At 36.6% G+C, this 26,652-nt stretch overlaps 1 protein-coding gene and 1 long non-coding RNA gene across 28 annotated transcripts in view; both read left to right on the forward strand.

Annotated features, from left to right (window-relative positions):
• The window catches only part of TRDN (triadin), a 386,030-nt gene that overhangs the window by 156,611 nt on the left and 202,767 nt on the right, over positions 1 to 26,652 (forward strand). For 25 of the 27 annotated variants that reach the window (XM_070449854.1, XM_070449856.1, XM_070449855.1 and 22 more), the window contains one exon: positions 16,358 to 16,465. In XM_070449854.1, coding sequence (XP_070305955.1) covers positions 16,358 to 16,465 — 108 coding nt within the window. The remainder of the gene's footprint in view (positions 1 to 16,357; positions 16,466 to 26,652) is intronic. The other 2 variants (XM_070449863.1, XM_070449880.1) reach the window with 1 other exon arrangement.
• On the forward strand, positions 7,834 to 9,663 carry LOC139039613 (uncharacterized). Its single transcript, XR_011492945.1, has 2 exons — positions 7,834 to 8,010; positions 8,645 to 9,663. It is a non-coding gene; the product is annotated as an uncharacterized lncRNA (long non-coding RNA).

Genomic DNA, 26,652 nt, shown 5'->3' on the forward strand with positions numbered 1-26,652 from the left:
TATTTATTAATGTGTCATGTCTTGTAATAATCTTATCTGTCGTTTATATGCAAGAGCGCAGATTAAAAAAGCATTCTAGTGATTATGTGAATATATTCTCCTTGTGCTTTTCCAAGGTTCAGTTGGGTGGCCCAGTAGATAAAGAACAGGGAATCTAGGATTTTCTAACCATTCAAATAAATGCATACTTCATAACCCTTTCCTTAAGCAGGTCTTGTTTTATTTTATTATTTTAAAAGAAGCCCTTATTTTATTCATAGACAGAAATAAATATATCCCATACCTATTTTGATATAAGTAATTATAAACTAAGTAGTTTGATATAGCTACTTTCAGAAAGACCTAATTTGGCAACCAAATATTCCTTGTCCATAGCTTTATTCCTCCATAGGATGTTTATACACGATGAAGACAATAATGAATTTTTCAATATTAATATTAACTGTACAGGTTGTAGATTGTTGAACCAGTTGCTCTGGTTTTTTGATCAATTCTGTGACATACTGTTCACACATGACTGCTGGTCTAGCTTGATGTTTTTTACATTTTGTTTCTCTAAAATATTCTCTGTTGAGTCAATGATACTGTTATTCCCACATGGTAATAATAATTATCCCACATTTGAAGATAATACATTTTGTCTGTCTCCTTCTCAATATCTAGGTTGACATGTTTAAAGTCATCCTATCAGTCTCCCAGCAGTTACTGGACCCCTGTATGTGCTTAATCGCTTAGTCATGTCCAACTCTTTGCAACCCCATGGATGGTAGCCCATTAGGCTCCTCTGTCCATGGGGATTCTCCAGTCTAGAATACTGGAGGGTTTGCCATTCCTTTCTCCAAGTGATCTTCCCAACCCAGAGATCGAACCTAGGTCTCCTGCATTGCAGGTGGATTCTTTACTGCCTGAGGCACCAGGAAAGGCCAAGAGTACTGGAGTGGATAGCCTATTCCTTCTCCAGGGGATCTTGCCACCCAGGAATTGAACTGGTATCTTCTGCTTTGCAGGCAGATTCTTTACTAGCTGAGCTGACAGGGAAGCCTGGTACAGATCCCTAGTATGCATTCAATGCTAGTGGTGGTAACATGATTTTCAAAGCAAAAGAAGCAACAATCTTGTCAGAAATTATTACAAATTAAACAATGAAGAGTATAAAGAAAGCTGGGACAGAAAATGAAAGAAGGTACTACTAATGAGTAAACCACATGATGCAGATTATACTCACTATGAACACCTAGAGAAGAAAGAGCCACAGAACCTCAGACAGGCTTGATAAAGGTGAAGTCCTAGTGTTTTGCCAATGTTCATCTTCAGCTTTCTTCTGATTGTTATTATTAATTGCTTACAATGAGTTTAGTATTTATCCTTATATCCAACTATCTGCAACCCTTTGGACCATAGCCCACCAGGCTCTTCTGTCCATGGGATTCTCCAGGCAAGAATATTGGGTTGGGTTCCATTTCCTTCTCCAGGGGATCTTCCCAACCCAGGGATCCAACTCAGGTCTCCTGCACTGCAGGCAGATTCTTCACTGAGTCACCGGGGAAGCCTGATTCTTATTCAGGTGATCCACTTTTTTCAATCCAAGTTGGGGAAATGTAGTGGTATAATTAGATGAACTTTTTTACTTACAATACCAAATGAGAAGTCAATGCAGGAGAAAAACTGAACAAACATAGTTACTATCTATACAAGTGTGTCCTTCCAAATTAGACCCGACATAGGAAAAGACCCTGATGCTGGGAAAGATTTGAGGGCAGGAGTTCTCCTTGACACAGAGGATGAAATGATTAAATAATATCACTGACTCAATGGACATGAGTTTGAGCAGACGCTGGGAGATAGTGAAGGACAGGGAAGCCTGCTGTGCTGTAGTTCATGGGGTCGCAAAGATTTGGATGTAACTTAGTGACTGAACGACAATAATACACTAGTGTCTGTCCTTTGTCATTCACACTTAATTATTTATGTTGCATTTCTTAAACCCCCACTACTCTATTTTTTTCAATATTATGGCTATGTGGTTGATATGTGCCCTCCTGAAGAAAAAACTGTCATCTATAAATCACTGCTTTTGTAGCTACTCACACTGTTTATGTAACAGACACATGTTTAGTAGACAGGGTTTGTAATAATTGAGATCTCTTATACAAAGTGAGGAAAGTAGACATAGAAAAAGCACCAACATTGTCATATTGAAACATCCAGTGAGAAACAAACTGATGATTTAATCTTCTTTTAGATGGAGGTTACATAAGATGTAAACCTTTTCCATTTTCTATTATTCATGACAATGATTGCATTAATAATGATTTTTTTTCCCCAGAGGGATATTTTTTGTGTAAATTATAAATTGCCTCTTGGCAGACACTGGATAAGCAGTGTGCATTGTTTTAAGTGACACAATATCAATTATACACAATTTAAAACAGGAAGAAAAGTTGGATGATTTCCAAATCTGTCATTCAAGTGAGAATATGTTTGTGAATTTAATTGTGCTTTCATTCTATTACTTAATAATTATTAACATGTTCCCATTTTATCCTTTATCTATTAAGCACAAGCATTGAAATATTTAAATTCGTGTTATGTGCTTGTAGTTGAAAAGATAAGGAGTTTTATAATGTTTATTAAAGTAACCAGTAGAAAATTTTTTCCTAAAACAAAATGCTAACCCCTTCTTTTCTCTTCCTAAGGTAAATTCCAAAACCAGGATATTCTTTATTAATTGGTTCTATGGTTCTTCCTTAGGCTTTTCATATTTCTTTGAAATGCTTTTAAACATGGAATGGTTTCATGTGTCAGAGAAAATACAGGGGGACAGGAAAGAAATTTTCCTACAGATGTATATAAAGGATAGAATAATGGCAATATCCCTTCCCTTTGCCAAGTCCTGTGTGGTGTGGCCTTGGGGGTGGTTGAAAGATATCAGACTGATTCTGTTCTGTTTGAATGAGATCTCTGTATAAAAGAGAATCTATGCTGTCTTTCAAATTCGATATAATAGCTTAAAAATGTACCTCCCTGTATTTGAGGATAAGGATAAAGGAAAGATACAGTGAAGCTTGAAAACAATGGCTTGCCTAGAGCTGGAGAAAAACTCAGGGAGTCATACAGACGTTATTCTGTGTCTACCCTTAAAAGATTTTGGAGGGTTGTTAGAGATGGTCATGACAACATTGATGATGGAAAACATTCACCACTTTACTGAGAGCTAGCAGTGTACCAGGCACTGTGCTGAGTTGCTGCACATGGATCATCTTGCTGAATTCACACTAAACCCTAGGAGGTGGGTTATAAGTTTCCCACCTCGTAGATTAGGAAATTGAAGCTAGAGGAAGTTGCAGAATTTGCTCAGATAGGTAGATATTGTCTCCAGCACTGTAGGGAGAATTATGTTTTCTGAAAAGGGGGTCACTGTATCTTAGGTTTTCTTTTTCCCTTCCTTTTCTTCACTCTGATTTGAGTGGTATAATTTAAAACAAACTCACAATCTCTATTTCCATTACAGTTTACACTTGACACATACTCCTAAATCTGGCCAGTACAACTGCCAAAGAAAGCAAGCAATTTGTTGATAACTCTTAGCTGCCCTTGTTCGTTTTGTCAGTGAGAGGAATCTGGTATAGAAAGTCCAAGCAGAGTGATCTGTGATTCTACACTCAAAGGCATAAATGACTTCTCACCAAAATTACTGGAGGAATATTAGAATATGGTTTACTTTTAAATTTCCTGGGTATCTATTAAGCTGCCCATAAGTCCTGATAAAAGATCACCCAGTTCCATCATTAGATTTTTAGGCGAATTTTATTCTTAGTAGTAAGAGTGATAGCAAATTGAGATAGAAGAGAACATAGAGTAGATTTATCTCTAAGGTTGTTGGTAGGTCCTGAAGTTATTGAGAATGAAAATAACAGATTCTAGTAGTTTAGGAATTGATTTGGCAATTGACTATGCCAGCTGTTCTCTGTCAATAACCTCTTTGGTAGAATCCTCAAGTCAAACAGTCAGAAAAGATTTGAGACAGAAGGAGACATTATTTATTCTCCATGTTCAGATAGTTTACAAAAATGTCTAGTCTCTTACCTCTTAAGAAGGGAATTTGTTATTCTGCTTGAAAGCTGTTTTAATGCATTTTGCAAATGTAGTTTTGCAAATATTTTGGGAGCCCTCTTTTTTTCTCTCAATTTCTCAACTTGCTACTCACATTTCTAATTATCAATAATTTATTGTGACTTGATTTTCAGTCTTTGAATAGGTCAGTAAATTGTGTTGGATCTCTGAAAGGTAAACCTGAATATAAAACCTAAAGTATTAAATTTAAAGTATTAAATTTCGAGAGTTATGATATATTCGGTCAGTAAGTTCAGTCACTCAGTTGTGTCCGACTTTTGCAACTCAACATACTGTAGCACGCCAGGTTTCCCTGTCCATCACCAAGTCCCAGAGCTTGCTCAAACTCATGCCCATTGAGAAGGTAATGCCATCCAACCATTTCATCCTCTGTCGTCCCCTTCTTCTCCCACCTTCAATCTTTTCCAGCATCAGGATCTTTTCCAATGAATCCGTTCTTCTCATCGGGTGGCCAAAGTATTGGAGTTTCAGCTTCAGCATCAGTCCTTCTAATGAATATTCAGGACAGATTTCCTTTATGATGGACCGATTTAATTTCCTTGTAGTCCAAGGGACTCTCAAGAGTCTTCTCCAATACTACAGTTCAAAAGCATCAATTCTTCAACACTCAGCTTTCTTTGTAGTCCAGTTTTTACATCCATACATGACTACTAGAAAACCATACCTTTGACTAGACTGACCTTTGTTGGCAAAGTAATGTCTCTGCTTTTTAATAAGCTGTCTAGGTTGGTCATACATTTTCTTCCAAGGAGTAAGTGTCTTTTAATTTCATGGCTGCAGTTACCATCTGCAGTGATTTTGGAGCCCCCAAAAATAAAGTCTCTTACTGTTTCCATTGTTTCCCCATCTATTTGTCATGAAGTGATGGGACCGGATGCCATGATCTTTGTTTTTTGAATGTTGAGTTTTAAGCCAGCTTTTCCACTCTCCTCTTTCACTTTCATCAAGAGCTTCTTTAATTCCTCTTCACTTTCTGCCATAAGGGTGGTATCATCTGTGTATCTGAGGTTATTGATACTTCTCCCGGCAATTTTGATCCCAGCTTGTGCTTCATTCAGCCTGGCATTTTGCATGATGACTCTGCATATAAGTTAAATAACAGGGTGACAATATAAACTCCTTTCCCAATTTGGAACCAGTCTGTGTTCCATGTCTGGTTCTAACTGTTGCTTCTTGACCTGCATACAGATTTATCAGAAGGCACGTAAAATGGTCTGGTATTCCCATCTCTTGAAGAAATTTCCACAGTTTGCTGTGATCCACACAGTGAAAGGCTTTGGCATAGTGAATAAAGCAGAAGTAGATGTTTTTCTGGAACTCACTTATTTTTTCAATGAGCCAACAGCTGTTGGCAATTTGATCTCTGGTTCCTCTGCCTTTCCTAAATCCAGCTTGAACATCTGGAAGTTCATGATTCATGTACTGTTGAAGCCTGGCTTGGAGAATTTTTAGCATTACTTTGCTAATGTGTGAGATGAGTGCACTTGTGCAGTAGTTTGAACATTCTTTGGCATTGCTTTTCTTTGGGATTGGAATGAAAACTGGCCTTTTCCCGTCCTGTGGCCGCGGCTGAGTTTTCTAAATTTGCTGGCAGGTTGAGTGCAGCACTTTAACTGCACTTTCACATTTTGCTACAACTTGCCGCTGAACTGTCAGCTGCAGAATGTTGGATCCCACCAAGAAAAGGTACTCCACATCCAAGGGCAAAGAAGTAGCCTCAGCAAGACTGGAGCATGGGTGAAATTGCATTTACAATCAAGCTAGATGTTCAAATGGTTCAAACAAACCTTGTGTGCACCAGGACCCAGAGACCCCACAGAGACTGAACCAGAATTGTGTCTGAGTGTCTCCTGCAGAGGTACAGGTCAGCAGTGGACTGCTGCAGGGGCAGGGGCTCTGGGTGCAGCAGACCTGGGTATGGCATAAGCCCTCTTGGAGGAGGTTGCCATTAACCCCACCATAGCACCACCAGAACTTAGACAGGACTAGGGAAACAGACTCTTGGAGGGCACAAACAGAACCTTGTGTGCACCAGGACCCAGGAGAAAGGAGCAGTGACCCCACAAGAGACTGAGCCAGACTTGCCCGTGACTGTCCAAGAGTCTCTGGTGGAGGCGTGGGTCGGCGGTGGCCTGCTGCAGGATTGGGGGAACTGAGTGCAGCAGTGTGTGCATGGGATCTATTGAAGGAGGTTACTATTATCTTCATAACCTCCACCTCAGGTCAAACAATAGGGAGGGAACACAGCCCTGCCCATCAACAGAAAATTGGATTAAAGATTTACTGAGCATGGCCCCGCCTATCACAATAAGACCTTTCTCCCTCCCTCAGTCAGTCTCTCCCATGAGGAAGCTTCCATAAGCCTCTTATACTTACCCATAAGAGGGCAGACAGAATGAAAACCACAGTCATAGAAAACCAAACTGATCACATGGACCACAACCTTGTCTAATTCAGTAACTATGAGCCTTGCCATGTAGGGCCACCCAAGTTGGACGGGTCATGGTGGAGAGTTCTGACAAGACGTGATTCACTGGAGAAGGGAATGGCAAACCACTTCAGTATTCTTGCCTTGACAACCCCATAAACAGCATGAAAATGTTCCCTTGATATCTAATTTTCTTGAAGAGATCGCTAGTCTTTCCCATTCTATTGTTTTCCTCTATTTGCATTGATCACTGAGGAAGGCTTTCTTATCTCTCCTTGCTATTCTTTGGAACTCTGCATCCAGATGGGTATATCTTTCCTTTCCTCCTTTGCCTTTAGCTTCTCTTCTTTTCCCAGCTATTTGTAAGGCCTCCTCAGACAACCATTTTGCCTTTTTGCATTTCTTTTTCTTAGGGATGGTCTGTGATATATCAAATGTACTCATATTTAGGGGGGTTTCCCTGGTGTCTCAGTGGTAAGGAATCTGCCTGCAACCCAGGATACTTGCAGGAGATGTGGGTTTGATCCGTGGGTTGTGAAGATTCTCTAGAGTGGGCAATGGCAGCCTACTCTAGTATTCTGGGAAATCCCGTGGACAGAGGAGCATGACTCCCGTCTTTGGGGTGGCAAAAGAGTCAGACACAACTGAGCAACTAAACAATGACAACAGCGTATTTAGGGATATGCCATGTTATAATGACCAGGTTGGTACACAATAGCCTTATTAGAACTGATACTTCTATTTTAGTAGCAATGATCAGTTAAACTAAATGAATAATAGCTCATCACTTATTAGTCAGTAAGTTAGCATGTGCCAGGAGGAGGGCCATGCCTAGGGATGTAAATAAAACTTGAGATTCTTAACTCACAATTTTTTTGAAATTTTATGTTTTCTTAAAAATTATCCCTTTTTAATTATATTTAATTATACGCTAAAGTTTTGAACATAAATAAATATAATATTTTAAGCATTTGTCATATTTGAAAAACTTGATTTCCAATGAAATAAGGAACTGTTATATTTCTGTCACTCAATGCCTTAGAGAATAGGCAACTCCATTTTGATAAAGTATGTTTGACATTGGAGAGCAGCATTTCAGAGACCTAATTTGAATTAATTATTACTTTGAAAATTGAATTGACATAACTGATGGTCAAAAGCATGCATTATTTGTATTCAAATCATCTTCAAATGAAACAAGAATTAAAATGTCCATTGCAAATATCATTATGCCGTAATATAGGATACTGCACTTGAGATCTATTTTTGGCTATAGAATTCTAAAGCCTAACAAAACAGTATTTGTACTGAGTTGAAATTGTTTACCGTTATTCTAGATTTCATCATTTATTTTATTTGTTCCTTGTGCCTCATTGCTATCTCTGAAATAAATGCAGACAGACGAGCATGCTGCTGTGAAGAGCACTGAATTGAGAATCTGCATTCATGTATCCTACTTATGTGCCACTTAGGTCAATGTAGCAAGTTGTTTAGTTTCTTTGAATTTCAGGGTTCTCAGTAAATTCTGAAGTTTCTTCTGGTACTGATATTCTTTTCGAGTTAGCATGTGTGGGTGTGTAATTCTTTAGGCTTGAAGCATATCACAATGGGTAATTTACATAGTCTTTGCACTTGAGGGTAACTGTAGATTCAGAATATATTGCATATATTATATCTTGATTGGGCTGTTTAACTAATGAAGCTACTTTTCTTTATCTTTGAACTTTCAGCTCAATTTTTCCCACTAATGGATAAAACTATTAAAGTTTCACTTTCATGGAATGCTACTCATAAACAAATTGCTAGAAGTTCTGACAGAAAGAAAATGGATACTTTAGCCTGGAACTGTAAATAATTGAAAAATAGAAAGCAAAAAATAAATTTTATCATGTGTTTTGTTGGAGGTATTCTGTACTCTACTGAGATCTAAAAATATTGTAATTTGGTTTGTTCATATTCAAACAATCTAGAAACAGTGTAACAGAATAGCATGTAGTAACATTCATTTATTCACCTATTCATGTAATCATTTTCTCTTTTAGGTATTCATTTCCCTTAACTAAATATGTATGGATATTCCAGACTCTGCTCTCAAGATGCTCATAGTCAAATGATGATTAAAAACAGAAACAATAGCAATAACAAAAAATCCCAGCACAGACTTGTAAATAAACAAATGTATTGAGAATCAGGAGATAAGTGTACACTGGTTGTTCTGGGAACATAAGAGTTGTGAAGAGTGTGGGTAGAAGGGAATCAAGGAAGAGATTAAAGACATTTCATTGGATGACTCCAAGGCGAGTAGGATTCTTGTATCCTAAGTACATGAGGTAGTTTTTATTTTTGTAAATTGAGACTGCACTCTATCTAATATGCCTCATAATCTCTTTTCATATCATCTCTGACCTTTGTACTAAAAGAAAAATTTACAATTCATATTACCTATTTTCCTATTTTTTCCATCTTTATTGTTTGCCTATTGCCTCATCTTATGTATAAATATGATTTGCTCTGGGGTTGACAGAGATATAATTTGGATAGCTAGAAGGAAATATTTAAGAAAAATGAAGAAATAGTAATTCTGCAAGTTTTGAAAACCTCCCAGTTGAGAGTCTATCTAGAATTGTCAAAATGAGATCAGGGACCTAGATGGGTACTTGAGGTCAATTTAATATCTAATTAATATTAAGTAGAATATGACCAGTTTTCTTCACAGAAAACTATGAGACTTAATCTTAGGAAGTGAATATTTAAAGATCTTCTAAGAGTTATCAGTCATTTATGACAATGGGTAAAATAATTGGCATTTATCTTAACCTTCCAAATAAATATTCAATAAATAGAAAAATAAAATGAAGTGAAAAATGTTTATCTTAAATGCTTTAGAAGTATAACCTTGGTTAGGCCACTTTTCCTTCTAGAGACTATTTTTGTCTACCTGAAACATTAGGGTGTTGAAATAACTGATTTCAAAGATCTCTTCCATACCCTAAAACTCTATGATTGTGTTTCTATGCATCTATTTTTATTAATTCCCAGATATCAGGTATTCTGTCATAACCAAGGTATAATAATAAATGAAACAATGATATGATCTTGAATCAATCTCATTTCCTTTTTTAGTTGGCTTTTCCATGGTAAAATTATTTCTAACTTATAAATTGGAGATGAAGATGAAAACACACTAATATTACCTTTCTTATTTTTAATCAAAGGAATTATGAAATATGTATTTGACTCCTATTCCTTGCTTTCCATCAAAGCAAATATGCAAATATGTAATAGTACATGGAAATATTAGGGAAACTTTTTATCAGGATGCAAAGAAACCTTTCCAGTAGAAACATTTTGGCCTGGAGGATGCTCTTTGATCTAAGTAGTTGAAGGTTTTGGTGTTTTAAACACCCTTATAGTAGGGTTGCATTACCAAATTATACTAAATAATCCATTTGCTTAAAAGTTTTCCAAAATCATGAAAAAAAATCTTGAAAATTAATTACCAGTATGCTGTACTTTTAGAATAATCCAACAAAGCAACTATGACTTGTGCTTCAGTGTCTTCTATATAAATCCTTTGGCAAAATGGAAAACTATGTAATTCAAGTGACAACAATGACTAAGCAATTAGTTCATAAATAGCATCTAGCTGAGTAAACAGGAAATTTCCTGCCCTTATCTGAATATTTCTCATTTGTTCCCAGATGCTCAAGCCAAATTGTCAGTCATCTTTGATTTCTTTCCTGCACTTACCATATCAAATTCATTTAAAAAAAAATCCTACTGTTTGTGTGAAAATGCGCTCTGAATCCATCCATTTATCTACAGTTTCTAAGTTTTACATTGACCATGTCTTTAAAAGTGCCATCTAAATAGGACTCCTTATTACTCTTCCTTGATACATTTTTAATAAGCTGCTTATTTTCATCTTACTTATTTAGTTGATATTTTTCCTCTCTGCACAGTAGAATCTCAGCTCTGTGAAACAGGTGATTTTGTTTGTATTGGTGCTGCTATAACTCCATATGCTAAGGAAGTATCTAGAACTAAATAGGCACTCAGGTACATTGTACCTGAGTACATCTCTGCTGCAACACCTAGACCAAGCTCTTGTCATCTCTCACCTGCGTTATTTCAACAGTTTCCAACTGATCTTCTGTTGCTTCTCATATCTTTTCCTCTGCAAGCATTATTTTTGTTCACGTAACAGCCAGTGAGTTTTTACAAACCTATATGTCAAACTAAAACACTTCAAAGTTTACCATTACCCACAGAACAAATCCAAACACCGCAACAGCCCAGAATGCTCTGATATGAGCCTGTCGCTGCACCAATGACCTTTAAGCAATCCAGGCTGTTCTAGCATAGGCATTTTAATTTGCCTTTCCCTGCCAGGAATCCTTTGATCCAGCCTCTTCTGAGGTTTGCTCCTTTGTATTCAAGTCAGAACTTGTGTCTCCCCTTTGGAGACAGAGACCCTTGATACCTTGTGCAGTTGCCCTGCAGTTTGTGTGCTTACGCAAAGGCCCCGTGCTCTTCTTTCATCTCAAGAGTTGTACTGGAACTGCAAGTGACCCGACCAGTTGGGAAGAGCTGCCTCTTAATTTTGCACTAAGCAAGCCCTCCTCCTCAAACCTTGCCACCATGGACAGCACACACACAGAAAGGAGACAATTTGAGCAAAGCTTCATAGGTTAGTGGAGTTCTGCTCAATGCTAACCCAGTTCTTCCCTTTTCTAACCAATTTAGTGTCCTCTCTTTCTCACAGTCATTGTCTGCCTCACCACTCTGTTTTGATGTCCCTCCATTTCTGAGATCTGAAATTAGCAGTCTTGCTTGTTTGTTACCTAGCTCCCTTCATCTTTAATGTAAACTTTATACCAACACAGCCCTTCCCTGTCTTCCCTGTGGTCCCTCACAGATTTCGTTTATACTGTCATGCCCAGGAACCCTCACAACAACCCGGCTGGAAGAGACATTACTGTTCTTGTTTCACCTTGAAACATCTGAGTCCTCAGTTAAGTGATAATTCCTATTTAAGTGTATCCTTCACAAGATCAAGTACAAGGGCTGCAAAGTTATATATGTAGAATTTAGCAGTACACAAGTGGGAGTTATAAAGATGCCTATGACTGAAGTAAAAACCTTGGATCTGTCCAGCTCATACAAACTCTTGAGCTTCAGGTTCCTTATTCTTCATTTCATAGGCAAATTGACCAAGTCTGGATTATTGTATGAGTGATATCTTAATTTTTTAATAAGTAAGGTGGAAAAGGGAAGAGTGACTGACACTCTAAACACCTCTGCTCCGTTCCCTCCATTTCGGAGGTAGTCCAAAAGGACAAGGCAGAGAAAGGAACCCTTGGGAAAGAAACTTGAAGATCAACTTGTCCCTATTTTAATAAAGACACTAGCACAATTACTACATGTCTCAGCCTAAAATATAAACCATATTTTCATTTAATTGTAATATTTGTTCAATTCTAAACTTTGAAAATATTATTCTATATGTTACAAAAAATAGTCTAGGAACCTTGTGCCAACAAATAAAAGCAATACTATTGCTTTAACATACTTGGCAATCGTTTTCTTCCTAATTTCAAATTTTCCCATTTTATGTTCATCATAGATCCCCAGGTGGCTCAGTGGTAAAGAATCCACCTGTCAATGCAGGAGACACAAGTTTGATCCCTGGGTCGGAAAGATCTGAAGAAGGCAGGAGACGGCAACGTCCTGCAGTTTTCTTGCCTGGGAAATCCCATAAACAGAGGAGCCCAGCAGGCTCCAGGGTTGTGAAAGGGTCGGACACGACTTAGCAACCTAGGGAACAACAACAACAATAGATACACAGATCCTTTAAATACTATTGACAGAATGAATTGGGATAGGTGTTTGTAATTAATCACATTTTGTACTTTTTCAAGATGTAAATGAATTTTAACTCAGTGGTCATTTAGAAGAGTGACACTCTCTCTGTCATGAGATCTATCACTTCATTGTTTGTAGCACAGGAGGCCTTTCAGAGTTTGGAGCCTCCTGGATGTACTGGGTACCTCCTTGAAAATGCAGCGGGGGCCCAAGGGAAAAAAAGTAGCTATCAAACATGAGGGTAAAAATTACCCCAAAATTTGTTTCAAGATTCAGGAAGTAGACTTTAGTTATCTAGAGATGGTTTACAACTAGGAAATCTCCTTTGATTAAAAAACTAGGTAAATCAAGCTTCAGTATTGTGAATTGCTTTTTCCTTCACATTACCTGAATTCTGCTCATAGCCTCCTTCTTGATTTGAGATTCTGAGTAATTCCATTCATTATTTCTAGCAAAGTAAAGAAAACATCAGTAACTTAGATCATTAGGAGGAATGCACCCTGTATGTCATCCCCAGTGGAATTTGACTAAACCGAAAGCAATCATATTGACTTGAGTGAGAAAAAACTCAGAACAATAAAATATTGGCAGATTACAAACATGAGATTCAGGTATTATGGAAATAAGCCAGTCAAAATCACTCACGGAACAAAAATAAAGCCAATTCACTGTGTTTGAATGTCAGAGGGATTTTCAGGTAATAGCTTGTAAAATGAAGGGCACCTTTAGAGATCCAATGTAAATTTCAACAAGGTAAATTCTTCGTTTAGAGAGTAACAATCCTCAGAAATTCCAAAGAAGTATATTCCTAATAAAATGATAAGCCTCTTTCCTGTAAATGAGTTCTGCTATTTCTGTCATGTTTAATTTTATCTGTTATTATGTCTTTGTTGTCTTACTTCAAAAGTCTGTTTCAAGTCCTCTTGTGTAATTAGGTGGGATATAAATTGTAAATACATTGTAGGAGAAAGGATATTTTGAGTATTTACCATGCGTTAGATGTTTCATTTCTTAATCCTCACAACAGCCGACAAAAACTCTCCCCATTTTATAAAGGCCATGAAGCTTGGATACTTCATGACATTTTCAAATTCACACAGATTATGGACAGTGGAGCTGAAACTCTCATATTTATTTGATTCCAACCATGTAGTCTTTATAATAAACAGCTTGCTTTCATTATAAAATTATATTATTAATATATTATATCCATAAATTATTATATTTATATAGAAAAAATAGTCTCTAATTTCAATAGCATTTTCTGACCTTATTTGAACATAACAAAGGCCTTTTCTGTAAGTTGGTACCAAAGAGTCAGGTGTCATTCTCAAGTATGACATGCCTGATTTGTTTTGGTGACCCTTAACAAAACAAAAACTTGCCCTGAGCTAATAATTCCCCTGCCAGAGCTACCTAGCTCTGTCACTCTAGAGGCAAAAAAAAGAAAAACGAAACTGTGATTTTTTTTTTTCTTTTTCTCTTAGTGCTACTTCCCTGCTGAGTCCACTGCCTCACCATCATGCCATTGTCCATTTTAGATTATGATATTGTTTATTACAGCTGTGGAGAATTTCTGATATAAACTGCACTTTGTACTTTATGTTGCAGAGGTACCTGCTGATTGTTTTAATAGTTCTATGTATCTTGGCATCCAGGCTTTTTTTTTTTCTCACTAGATAATCGCTGTGTGCTATCCCTCCCTCTTCTCCTCCATTCTTTACTTGGGAAACTCTTTTCAGGCTTTTAAATGCAGGAATCTTTCTGTGACATCTCCTCTTTTTATATTATTTCCTATCATCATACTATGTTATAATAATCTGTCTGTAAATCTGTTTTAGCCATGATATTGGGAACTTCTTACAGGCAGAGTTGGAAATTAATGATTTTTCTGTGCTGAGATATAATAAGTGCTCACTGAGTTAAAAAATAAAATAATGACTTCAGAGTTCCTCCAGGAAAATATAAGAAGATTTTGTAGTCTAAATTATAAACTATTCTCTGTGGAAAGAATTGAATACATTCAAAAATAAATTCCTAAATGGCTGATCAAACTATAATCATACATTACTGCTGTTCAAGGAAGTATTTGACAGCAGAGTATCAGTTTGAACAAGCAGGATCCCTTGAAGATATTTTTGAAAGCCTTATTATTTAGAAATAATTGATTTATGGATGTTCATGGTCACTTGTATTTAAGCTTTAGTTATTTAATTGACTCCTTCCTCAGTCTAGATTCTCTGTAGATTTTAAAAGCTACAAAATACCATCCTATTTTAGAAACATTTTTTCAAGAACAGCTCTCAAGCAAGATTTGGGAGAGAATACTCCCTAGCGTGCATCCCTTTGGCTTACAGAGATGATGGAGAGTCAGGGTGGAAGCTCCACTCCTCTGTCTCTCTTCATCCTTACATGTGATGGCCCTCTACACCTGACTGTCTTTACCTGCCTTAGGTAGTCTGAGAGGAAGTTTCAGCACCTCAAGTCCACTTCTTAGGAGCTGAGCCCCTGAATCCCTGTTCACTTCAGTTTAAATTGCAAAATGAAAATTATACCTGCATTCTAAGCGTCTTATGAAGATTAAGTGACTTCATGTGTCAAAACTGCAGGATCATTCTAGGCATACATATAGTAAGCACTGTATAAGTATTAGCTAGGGAAAATCAATGTGGTACAAACTCCTTTATTAATGTGCCCACCAATCCTTAGCTTTTCCTTGCTTACTGAAAAATGAAATTCCATGTTACATTGTATTTCCATCTTTGCTTTCATTAGGAAAATAATCAGTACTAATATGGATGTATACTTTTCTAGATATATGGCATGGCCTGCATGAAAATATGCTTTGCTTTTGTGCATATGGGCATGCTCAATAATCCATCTGGATGGGTCTAACAGCTAAAAGTAAATCCTTCAATGAGTAGCGACTAACCTCTTCTACTCAGCTTGAGGGCCTGGAGTTCCTCCCTTCTTGCCACCATAGAAGGTGTTCTGTGTGCAGCTCTGGCTGTTAGTCCACAATTCACCAGAGCAAACTAATTTTGACAAATTCTAAAAAAGGAAGACTTCCAGTAAGCAGGCAGGTCTGCTAGCATTCAATGATATCTAGTTCTCAGTGAGATTTTAGAAAGTGCATATATATGCCCATGTTGATTCTTAGATTTAAAAGAGACACACAGCAGGAGTTTATGAAATGAAAATGAATGATAAAAGATTTTGCAAGCATTTCATATGGGATCATATGTTAGTTAATGTTTACAGTTCATGGCCCGGATGGTTTTGTTTAATTAAAGAAATCACTTGGGATAAGGAAGTACTCAGAACAATTGTGAGATTTTATGGTTCATAATAAGCCCAGAGGCGAGGGAGGCTTTTAAGTTTCTATAAAACTGAATATATTTTCCCTTTGGCCCATTATTTACTTAACTGCGGGTCATTTATTTTGGCAGGAGAAAATGTACCTGTTCAATATCAAAAGGCCTATGAATTTTAATTTTCCTTTATTGCCTTATTAAATCACTTGAGAATTTTTAGTTAAAAGAAGAAAATGGTGATTTTTCTGTGTATTAGGGTTCCTCTTAGCTTCTGTGATTTCAGTTTCCATAATTTGAAGGGCATATTGAAAATAAATTGCTTTATTTGATTTCATGTAGGTTTTCCATTAATAAAGTCCAGTAGATATATTTGACATTGTATATATATATCTAAGAAAATAAATATATTCAGAAATGACTCAGAAGATAACTGAATCTTTGTATGTATCTACTTAAAGATCTCACCTAATATCAAGTGTCTTATTGCATAATAATATGAATTTATACTTTGGATTATGAATTATACATGTTGGGGACAGATCTAGCTATTTTATTTGTGCATATTAAATTTATTAATACTTTTTTTTCAATACCTATTCCTGCATTGCGTGCACAGGACAGAGTCCAGCCATGCCACCTCCATTACCAACAGAACAAGCTTCCAGACCCACTCTGGCATCACCTACTCTTGAAGGTCCCACTCTGGCATCACCTACTCTTGAAGGCAAGTATTTTATTTTTCCAAAAATCATCTCTATTGTAAATAGAATGTAGAGAAACAAAGCAAAATAGTTGTTGCAGCAGCAAAATCCACCTTTTCTCATAGTTTTAGTATGTCTAAGCTACAATTTACTCTTCCTAAAAGTACAATTTGCTCCTATTTAGGACACCAAAAATTTCTTCCTAAGATTATACATTGGTGGCCATCAGCTTCCAGAGGATGACCAGCTTCCTACTCTGGAAATCAAGCCAGGAAGTATAGGGTCAAAGGGACAGATAATACCTTGTAATTCTTGAATAGGAAACTCAAGAAAACTTTATATTCTCATTATCAGGGATTATTCACTCATGTTAACCTGTTCTCTCCTCTATATCTTATGTCCCCTAAATCCACTTCCAAATAAATTTCCAGTAATTAGGAGAAAATGTTGGATATTTTCAGCTCATCTCATGCATCCTCCAAGCCCCTCCTACAAAGATGACCCAGGCCCTATTGATAACCTCTTGTTACTTAGAAAGATGGTAGTAACTTTGTGCCTTAGGAAATAATATATGATTAACAGCCTGTGTTCTACAGTCACACAGGTCTGGGTCCAGACTCTGGTTCTGCCCTTTTCTACCTGGATGACCTTAAATGTGATACCTAAACTTTCAGACTTCTTGTTAGTGAAATACTGATGCTCATAATAGTAATACTACCACAGACAGGTATTGTAAAGGTAGAATAAAACTGTAACAATTGCAAAAACTTTATTTTTGTATTTGATAGTGATGAAATTAGGAGTTTCTTTAACTTCATTTTATTGGCTTTCTACAACTGTCCACAAAGAATAGTTTGTAGATCACCAGCATCAAGATCAATTGTAAAGCTCATTAAAAAATACATATTCCTACCACATTTTTGATCTAGTGAATCAGATTCTGTGGCAATTCAGAGAGGAAAATTTGCATTTTTAACAAACTCCTCAGTTGAGTCTTACATACATTAAATTTTAAGAGCTTTTAGCTTATGTTTATGTGTAAAAATTGCTACAAATCCAAGCAACTGTTTTACACCAAACATATAAAGTTGGTAGCCTGCTTCAAATAGTTTTTAAATTTATTTTTATTTTTTAATAAAATATGAATACCTTGGTGAGTGATACATTGTCTAATTGACCACAGATCCAAAAGTCATTTGGCTATACATTTATATTTCAGTGAATACATTTATTTATGTTACAGTCAGTAGCCAGGGAAGGATTTGAGTAGTTGAGCAGGTGAAGTTTTCCTAAGTTTAGATTGAAATACCAGCGTGTTCTGTGTACTTTTCTGGAAAGATTCTGACCAAATTATGCCTGTGACTATGCTGTATTCAACTCACATTTATTTAGAATATTTTTATGTTGGCTATGGGTATACACATTTCTCATTTGATGTCTCAAAACCCTGTAGATATTATTATCAATGATTAACAAATTTAGACTTGGAGTTTATTTATTTTTTTTAATTAGTAAACAGCAGGACTTGGATTCTAGCCCTGACTTTCTAGATCTATACCCAGGAATTTTTCTGTCACATTACTATGCAGACTTTGGAGTTTGAGGATTATAACTCAATGTTTTCTGAGACATCAGCTTTAGTAACATGAAGGCGTAACATTTTGTGCTTCAGATTTCAGGCAGTTCTGTGATAGACGTATCATCTTCTGATGTCAATCAAGAGTACCCTAGCAATGTGTATCAATATTTAAATGTACACAGAGATCACTTGGGGATCTTTGACAATGAAAATTCTGATTTGGTAGGTCACGGGTAAGGCCTGAGATTCTGCATTTTCACCAAGCTCCCAAATATTGCTGCTGCTTCTGATTCAGTACCTCATCTGAGTAGTAAAGTCCTACCTGATTTAGGAGGCAGGTAAAGAGCAATTGAATATTCCTAAAAATGCTTTCAACTTAGTAGTAGTCACCTAAATGACCTACTACTGGCCAAATGTCCTTCAGAATAACTGGAATGGCACACATGGAAAAATTTTGATTGCTAGTTGTGTGGGAAAAAAGTAAAAGGTTTCAAGCCACATACCTAAGCATTGTAGAAAGGCAAGAGAGCAAGAGAAATGCCATTGGGATTGAGGGAAAGGTTACATTATACTTGTAAATTATAACAACCTTATTATATATTATATGCAAGATATTTTGAGTTGGTCAGCTACAAATTGAATGAATTAGCAGTTGCAAATTTCAAATAAAAATTCCATACAATCTGTAAGTCAGTACTGTATCAGTACCAATCTGAAGAAAAGAATTTGTTTAGTTATTAGAGACCATGATTTAATGAAAAGTTCATGGAAGACTTTAGTTTTGAGTCCAAATAAGCAACACTTCTTGACTATTTAGAGAACGGTCCAGGTAGAGTCTAAGGTTTGAAACTTTTGTCTCCCATCCATCTAAGCTAAAGACACATTTATTTGGCCCACGTAGGTCTTTGATTTATTGATTTTTAAATGTGATCATTTTGATAGGGTGATGGTCTCACTGCCTCCCTTGACTTTCCCACCTCCTTCTCCCACCACTCACTTGGGTCCAGACTTCCTTTGCATGTGAGACAATTATGTGAAGACAGCTTCTTCTTGGTATGATAATTTCTTAAATTCCCTATCAGCCTTAGTGTCTTAGTCTGCAAGGGCTGCCATAGCAAAATACTGCAGACTGAATGGCTTAAACAACAGAAATGTATTTTCTCACAGTTCTGGAAACTGGGAGTCTCAGGTCAGGGTACCTGCGACTGGATTCTAGTGAGAGCCTGTTTCCTGGCTTGTACGTGGTCTCCTTCTTGCTGTGTTGTGACACGGCAGAGAGCACACGCTGGTGTCTCTTCCTCTTCTTAGCAAAGAAACTTCTGTTGGATCAGACTCCACCCTTGTGATCTCATTTAAGTTTCATTACCTGCTAGAGGCCCTGTCTCCAACCCAGTCATATGGAGGGTTAGGGCTTCAACATATGAGCTTTGGAAGGACTCAATTCAGTCCATAGCACTTGATAATTTTTAAGTTTAGTTAATGTAAAGCAACTTGAATGTTTATCTCATATAATTTGTTTAGTTTAATAAGTTGTTTAAGTATTTCTTTTTTAGTAATCAATGATTTTCCCTTTTTCATTTCTATCCTGTATGACTTCCCAACACCATAAATCCCTAACTTGCATCATCTTCTATACATGCTTATAACTGATAGGAGTTAAATATTTTCAAAAATTTTTCTTAAAAAAAATTTTTTTTTCTTAACTGAACTCAAATATAACCAAGTTTATGCTGAAGGTAATAAAACAACAAAAAACACTCTTATTATTGGTTATTGATGTATATCAATTTACCTAGCTAGTAAGTAACTGACTTAAAAGAAATTTATAGTCCAAAAGCAAGAAGGGAGGGAGATCAGAGTTATATTTCTTCTGACATTTGGACTATAATAGCTTATGTGACTTGAGATAATTAGACAAAAAACAGACAAGTAACCATCTTACTGTCCAAATGTTCACAGAGCAAGAGATAGCCTGTAAATAATACTGTCACTTTTATGTTTCATCAGATTCTAATTCTACTGTTGTTGTGAGATGGACATAAATCTGGGGACTCCAATTCCCCAATCTAAGGCAAATTCTGATAGGCAGATTATTCAAATGTTTGACTCCACCTTAGCTCCTGGAAGAGACTCATACACCATCATGTAGCAAATGTTTTGCCTATCAATCTGTCACTTGGAAAGGAACGTGTCATTTGTTAAGTGGGACACTTAGGTTCTGCTGTTATATTTAAAGAGAAATATTATTTGACATTTTATCCTGGAGCCCAATACAGTTTAAGTGAATAATCTAGCAATATTGCAGGATTACAAGGCTTTTGTTAGTAGTATCCACTTTTTGTCTGCAGAAGGCACAGTCTTTGCCCTGAGCATGCTGGCACTGAGCAGCTTCCCAAGGAGCCCATATTATCAGGCAACACTGAGATCATGGGCTTTGTCAGCGCTTGCAGATGTGCTGCCTGGGACTTCATTAACATAATTGATTAGGAGCTAGGACATATTTAGTATTAATCAAGCTGTTTTTAGTGAGGCTGATTATGCACAGTCCTTGATGCACTATTTTAGTCTGGAACTTCCTTAGGACCAAGTTGCAAGAAAATGCTATTATGTAAAAAGGAACTTACATGTGGCACTAACGTATGCTCTTCGATTTGAGGAATACAGTTAAAACAGGTCAAAATGTAGGAGCTTAAACATATTTTTCATTTTAATGTTTAAAAGAGGAGGGGTTATATATAGATTAGATTATTAAGTTTGCTCACAGGAGATTGGAAACAATTTAGGGTTTTATCAGTCAAAATCTAAAAAAAAATATCATCTAAAAATAAATTTTAAAAAATAGACCTTGTTATGGGCAAAAGCATTCTGCACATCTATGAAGCCCTTAAATGCTTCACTTGTGCTTTCAAAGTGCTTAAAGCAATAAGCTTCTCGCAACGCTTGCTTCTCATTCTGTGAAGTATCTATGAACTTCTTACCTTGGGTTACTTCTCTAAGGCCTGAAGGTGTCTCTGGTCTTCCTATAATTTCACTCCTCTCCCCAAACCACACACTTTGTACACCATAATGAAATTATTTTGCTTTGAATCTTCAGAAGTAAAAACTAACTATATATTAAATCAGTTGTTTTCTTTGACTCCTACTACCATGGGATTCTCCAGGCAAGAATATTTGAGTGGGTCACCATTCCCTTCTCCAGGGGATTTTCCTGAACCAGAGATCAAACCAGGGTCTCCTGCATTGCAGGCAGATTCTTTACCTTCTGAACTACCAGGAAAGCCCTTAACACTATATGTTTTAGAATACAGTAGGCCTTTGTCCAGGGAAATTGACTACAGCATCATTGAAAAGATCTTGTATAATAATGATTTCATGCAATCATTTTGGTCATTGTTGTCAATTCGCATTTAATTATGGACATAACTTACTATAGTATTAATTCTTATGATCTTTCAAACAGTGTTAAATTTTGCAGTGAATTGGTTTTTCTATCTATTGTGAGCTTTCATTGGTGCTGAAAGACTTGCAAGTTCAAGCCTCTGTAGTTACCCATACATTCCACAAGTAGGACAGGTCTATGTGAGTACCTCGCCTGCTTCAACAAATGGTTCCTTATTATATTAACATCACAGGTGGTTTTAACCCTTAACATGACAGCCTGTTTATCATGTTTGTCAGAGCTGTTTTTCTTAGGAGATATTAGTCTGACTGCTCTAGGAGAGAGTCCTCAGTGACGAAACAAAAGAGCTTCAGGCAACATTTTCCATCCACTTCCAAGCATCCAAAAAATCTGCTTCATTAAATCTTTGTATTAGTACAATTGCTGGATATGATCCTGTTATTCTTTAATCACTGTTTCAACTGTGGAAGCAGTGACAGACTATATTTTTGGGCTCCAAAATCACTGCAGATGGTGACTACAGCCATGAAATAAAAAGACACTTGCTGTTTGGAAGAAAAGTTCTGACCAACCTAGACAGCATATTAAAAAGCAGAGACATTACTTTGCCAAAAAAGGTCAGTCTAGTCAAAGCTATGGTTTTTCTAGTAGCCATGTATGGATGTGAGAGTTGGACTATAAAGAAAGCTGAGCGCTGAAGAATTGATGCTTTTGAACTGTGGTGTTGGAGGACTCTTGAGAGTCCCTTGGACTGCAAGGAGATCCAACCAGTCCACCCTTAAAGGAAATTAGTCCTGATTATCCATTAGAAGGACTGGTGCTAAAGCTAAAACTCAAATACTTTGGCCACCTGATGTGAAGAGCTGACTCGTTTGAAAAGACCCTGATGCTGGGAAAGATTGAAGGCTGGAGGAGAAGGGGACAACAGAGGATGAGATGGTTGGATGGCGTCACCAACTCAATGGACATGAGTTTAAGTAAACTATGGGAGTTAGCGATGGACAGGGAGGCCTGGCATGCTGCAGTCCATGGGGTCACAAAGAGTTGGACACAACTGAGTGACTGAACTGAACTGACTGCTTAATCAACATTGCTGGAAATTTTTTTCTCTCCTCCTATTCAACACAACCCCCTCCACCACTACCAAAAGTCATGTTTTATGTTCTCAGTGATCCCTGAAGAATTAAAGACTTTCATCCACATGTGATTGATTGCTGGACATTTAATGTAAAATGGCCACACTGCATCTACTCTGGCAAAGATGTGGAAAGAAGATGTTAGGTGATCTTTTATTGGATATATATCTTATACTTAAATTACTTTTAATATTCCATTACAAACATAATTTGCAGTAATGGAACCAAATAAAGTAAGGTGAACCACTACTATATACCCTATCTTCTTCTTGAATAAAGATGTAACTGGTACTTAGCTCTATAGTTGTGAATATTGTAAATGAAGTTACACAAAAGTGGGCAAGAAGACTGTCGAGAGAAGATTAAAGTCCCAGCTTCCAATTGCAGCTTTGACACTAATCAGTTATTTTATCTTTGACAAATGGATTGACTTTTTAGAGCCTCCATTTCTTCTGTCAACTGTGGAGACTGAACTTAAATAATCTCAGAGATAATTTTCTGCTTTCACACCCAGAGATCTCAAGCTTATTTTTTTCAGGCTGGTGGATTGGTAGTAAGCTGAATTAAGAGCAGAGTGAAGACTCTATGGCTTGGCCCAGTGTTTAAATAGCTCTTGTAGATGTGACCATGGTCTGGATACAGATGTCAAACGGGGCAACCAGGCATGTCCCCATGAAATGGATAATACTATGAAGCATTATTTTCTGAAGTTCAAAAGTGAGTTGTACAGGTCATAAAGGCTGTGAAAGTTAAGAGGAGGATGAAATATGATTGAGGCAAGGCTATGTGGTCAAATTACAAGACTTGCATTGGGCCATAAAGAGTAAGTTGGTAGTATTTGTGTAGAGGAGAAAGGAGCAATATAAGAAACTTATTATGAGATAATTTCTTACCGTAGGATGCATTCAAGGACAATGTTCTACAGGAGCTAGTAACATTTTATATACAGTTCTATTAAAGTAGGAACTTTATCATCTTTGCTCTTCATTGAGATATATCCTGAGAAGCAAAAAGCATAAAATAATAAAATAGAAATTTGGCTCAGGTTCTCATTCCATTAACTCTATGACACAGTAAATCTTGTTGAACTTTTGGGCAATACAATATTTTCCTTTGTTTTGAGGTGAACTTAACTCATACCTTTGTGCAGTTTTTAATGGAATTGACCTCCAATTGTAAATTTTGATAACATAGGTAAACCATACTACTTTTAGGGCCTCTTTTACTTAGAAAGTTGCTATGAGGACTGCCTGAAATAATGTACATAGCAACTTAGCACAATTAGGTACTGAGCGATTAGTTACTGTTATCATTATCATTTTTTTAATCAGCAAATTTGTACATATAGTAAATAATTAATTTTCATGATAAATTTTTATTGATATCTGTAGAGGTTAATATGGTAATTACATTAATGTCATTAGTCAACAATTGTGAAGCTGTATGAAATTTCTTAATATAGGACTCTGGTCATATCCTAAAGAATTTTGTACACAAAACTGAATCATTTACCCCTCCTCATAGACTGCATGAGCCTTTTAAAACAACGGAGCAGAGGAGTAGTACAATTAGATTTGCATTTTAGATCACTGAGTCAGCGATAAGTAAGGTGATGAGTCAGTGATAGTAAGGGTGGATAATGAAGGGTAGAGCTTGGAGGTGTAGAGGTAAGAAAAACTTAAGAGGCTACTGTTTATGAGGAAAAATCATGCTACTTTTGTTATGAACAATTACATTTAGCCCTTAAAATAATTTCAAGCAGTGAATATGATTTATATCATTTCAAGAGACGATCAGAGGAATCAAGTAAATTGCCTAAGATAACACGATCATAACAATGGTATAATTGGAATTGGAATTCAAATGTCTCATGCCCAGGATCAGTCTATTCCATTATCGAGAGCTAGCAATTAAAAGTTAGGGCTGAGCATAATTGCTAAAGTCTTATCTGACCTGGGTAAATGAATGGCACTTAAGAATAAGAACTGGTTTGGGGAGATGATAATGAGTTCAGTTTCAGATTTGCTTAGTGCATCAGGGTCCCTCGAACATTCAAAATGGATGATTAAGAGTGTTTAATGAATGTAGTGTTTATAAAGGTTTGAGCAGAGTTATGGTGAAGCACCCCAAGCTTGACCAACTCAGGATGGCTTTATCAGTCCTAGGCCTGAGGAGTCACCAAAATGGAGAGGTTTACAAATCCCCAAACATGGTAACTCTAAGAGAGATATGCCCAGCCAGAACTATGTCCTTTAGTAGAAGAACATATCATCAACAATTTGTAAAATTATGTATATAATATTCTCAGGGAGGTAGTTGGAGAATAAATATCCAACTATCTCTTTTTTTCCCCTGCTCTATTATCTCTTGATATTGTTCCTATTGACCAAACTAACCTGAATCCAGAGGTTGTATTAATCCTTGGTTAACACAGTCCATGAAGGTGAGGGTGGATATTGGACCTGGAGAGAAAATGAGGATTCTGCCATGTGTTGAGCAGCATGTTAAGTGGGATTCATATAAGTGGCCATCTCTAGCAGACCACTGAAGCTGGGAATCAGGAGTTCACAAATGAGAGAGCTACAGACACTGAAGTCATAAACTTAATCTGAGCATAGCATTTCTTGAAGCATGTAGTGGGGAATTCTAGTTCTAGGTTATTCTTGGTGAAAAAGAATTCGTAGTGTAATACATTGGGTCTGCATAATATGTTGTATTTCCTTTTTGGACAGTCTTAACTGATCCAATTATATTTTTTTTTAAAGTATGAAATTCTTATTAGAAAACTGTTTAATTCTTTTTGACCTCAGTGACGCTCACAATTTGTGATCGGAGAAGCATTACTGTTCCCAGTAATACTTACTGAGCTCCCAAGGAACAGGAGATCTTAAAAATATCCTGTGTCATACAAATTTTAGTTTTGAATATAACTAAATGGCAGGCCAGTCATGAGTTTGAGTGAGGTTTAGGGCATCCAAGAAGGAAAATGTGGGAATAACATTGTCTTGGAGTTCTCCAGAGAAATAGAGCCAATACAATATATGTGCACACACCCCCCCCCCAGTGGGGCAGGGAGAGGGGAGAAATACACAGTTATTCTAATGAATTGATTCATGCGATCATGTGATTTGGGGTGCTGGTAAGTCTGAAGTCCATCAGGCGTGCCGGGGAAGAGTTAATATTATTTTCTCAAGTCCAAAGGCAAACTAGAGGCAGAATTCCTTCTTCCTTAGAAAATGTCAGTCTTTTCTCTTAATGCCTTCAACTGGTTGGCAATCTACTTTACTCAAAGTCTACTGATTTAAATATTAATCACATCTAGAAAATACCTTAGAGCAACAACTAGAATGGTTTTGACCAAATAACTGTTGCTATGGTCTAGTCAAAATGAACCACACCAAATGTCATCACATAAAATTAACCATCAAAAACATCAGCAGAGGACAGACTAGAAAGCCAAATATAAAAAAATAATGAGAAAGGAAAGGGTACAACAAAGCCAAGAGCCCCAGAGAGATGGATATGACAAAAATTGGCCAGGGCCCTTTAGATTTGTTGATTAGAAGATCATGGTGACCTACTGCTATACCCTAGCCATAAATGAGGGTATAGCAATCAGGAGTCTGAACTAAAGATCCACTAGTTCATATTAGTTTCTTAAACTCTCTGAGATGACTCAGCTTCCTCATCTAAAAAGTTTTATTTTCAACATAATGATCTCAAAATTCTGTTTCATCTCCACAATTTTATCATGCTTGAGGCTTTTATTTCATTCATTTTCCTCCCTACACATTTATTAGAAGTAGGGCTACTCCTTACTTCTGAGGGGAAAATGAATCATCTATTTCAGTCTTAATGTTTTTCCAACATTTTGTTGTTTTTGAACTCTTTATTTTCAGATGATTTTAGATTAACAGAACAATCACAAAGATAATACATAGATTTCTAATATATTTTTCCTCTAATGTTTTCATTTTACATAACCATGATTCACCAACCAAGACTAAGAAATAAACTTTGGTACACTCGTCACTGAATTACAGACTGAATTCAACTTTCACCTTTCAATTATTTGTAAAAAATTTTTTAAAATTA

Source organism: Odocoileus virginianus, chromosome 19, assembly GCF_023699985.2.
Source record: "Odocoileus virginianus isolate 20LAN1187 ecotype Illinois chromosome 19, Ovbor_1.2, whole genome shotgun sequence".
NCBI lineage: Eukaryota > Metazoa > Chordata > Mammalia > Artiodactyla > Cervidae > Odocoileus > Odocoileus virginianus.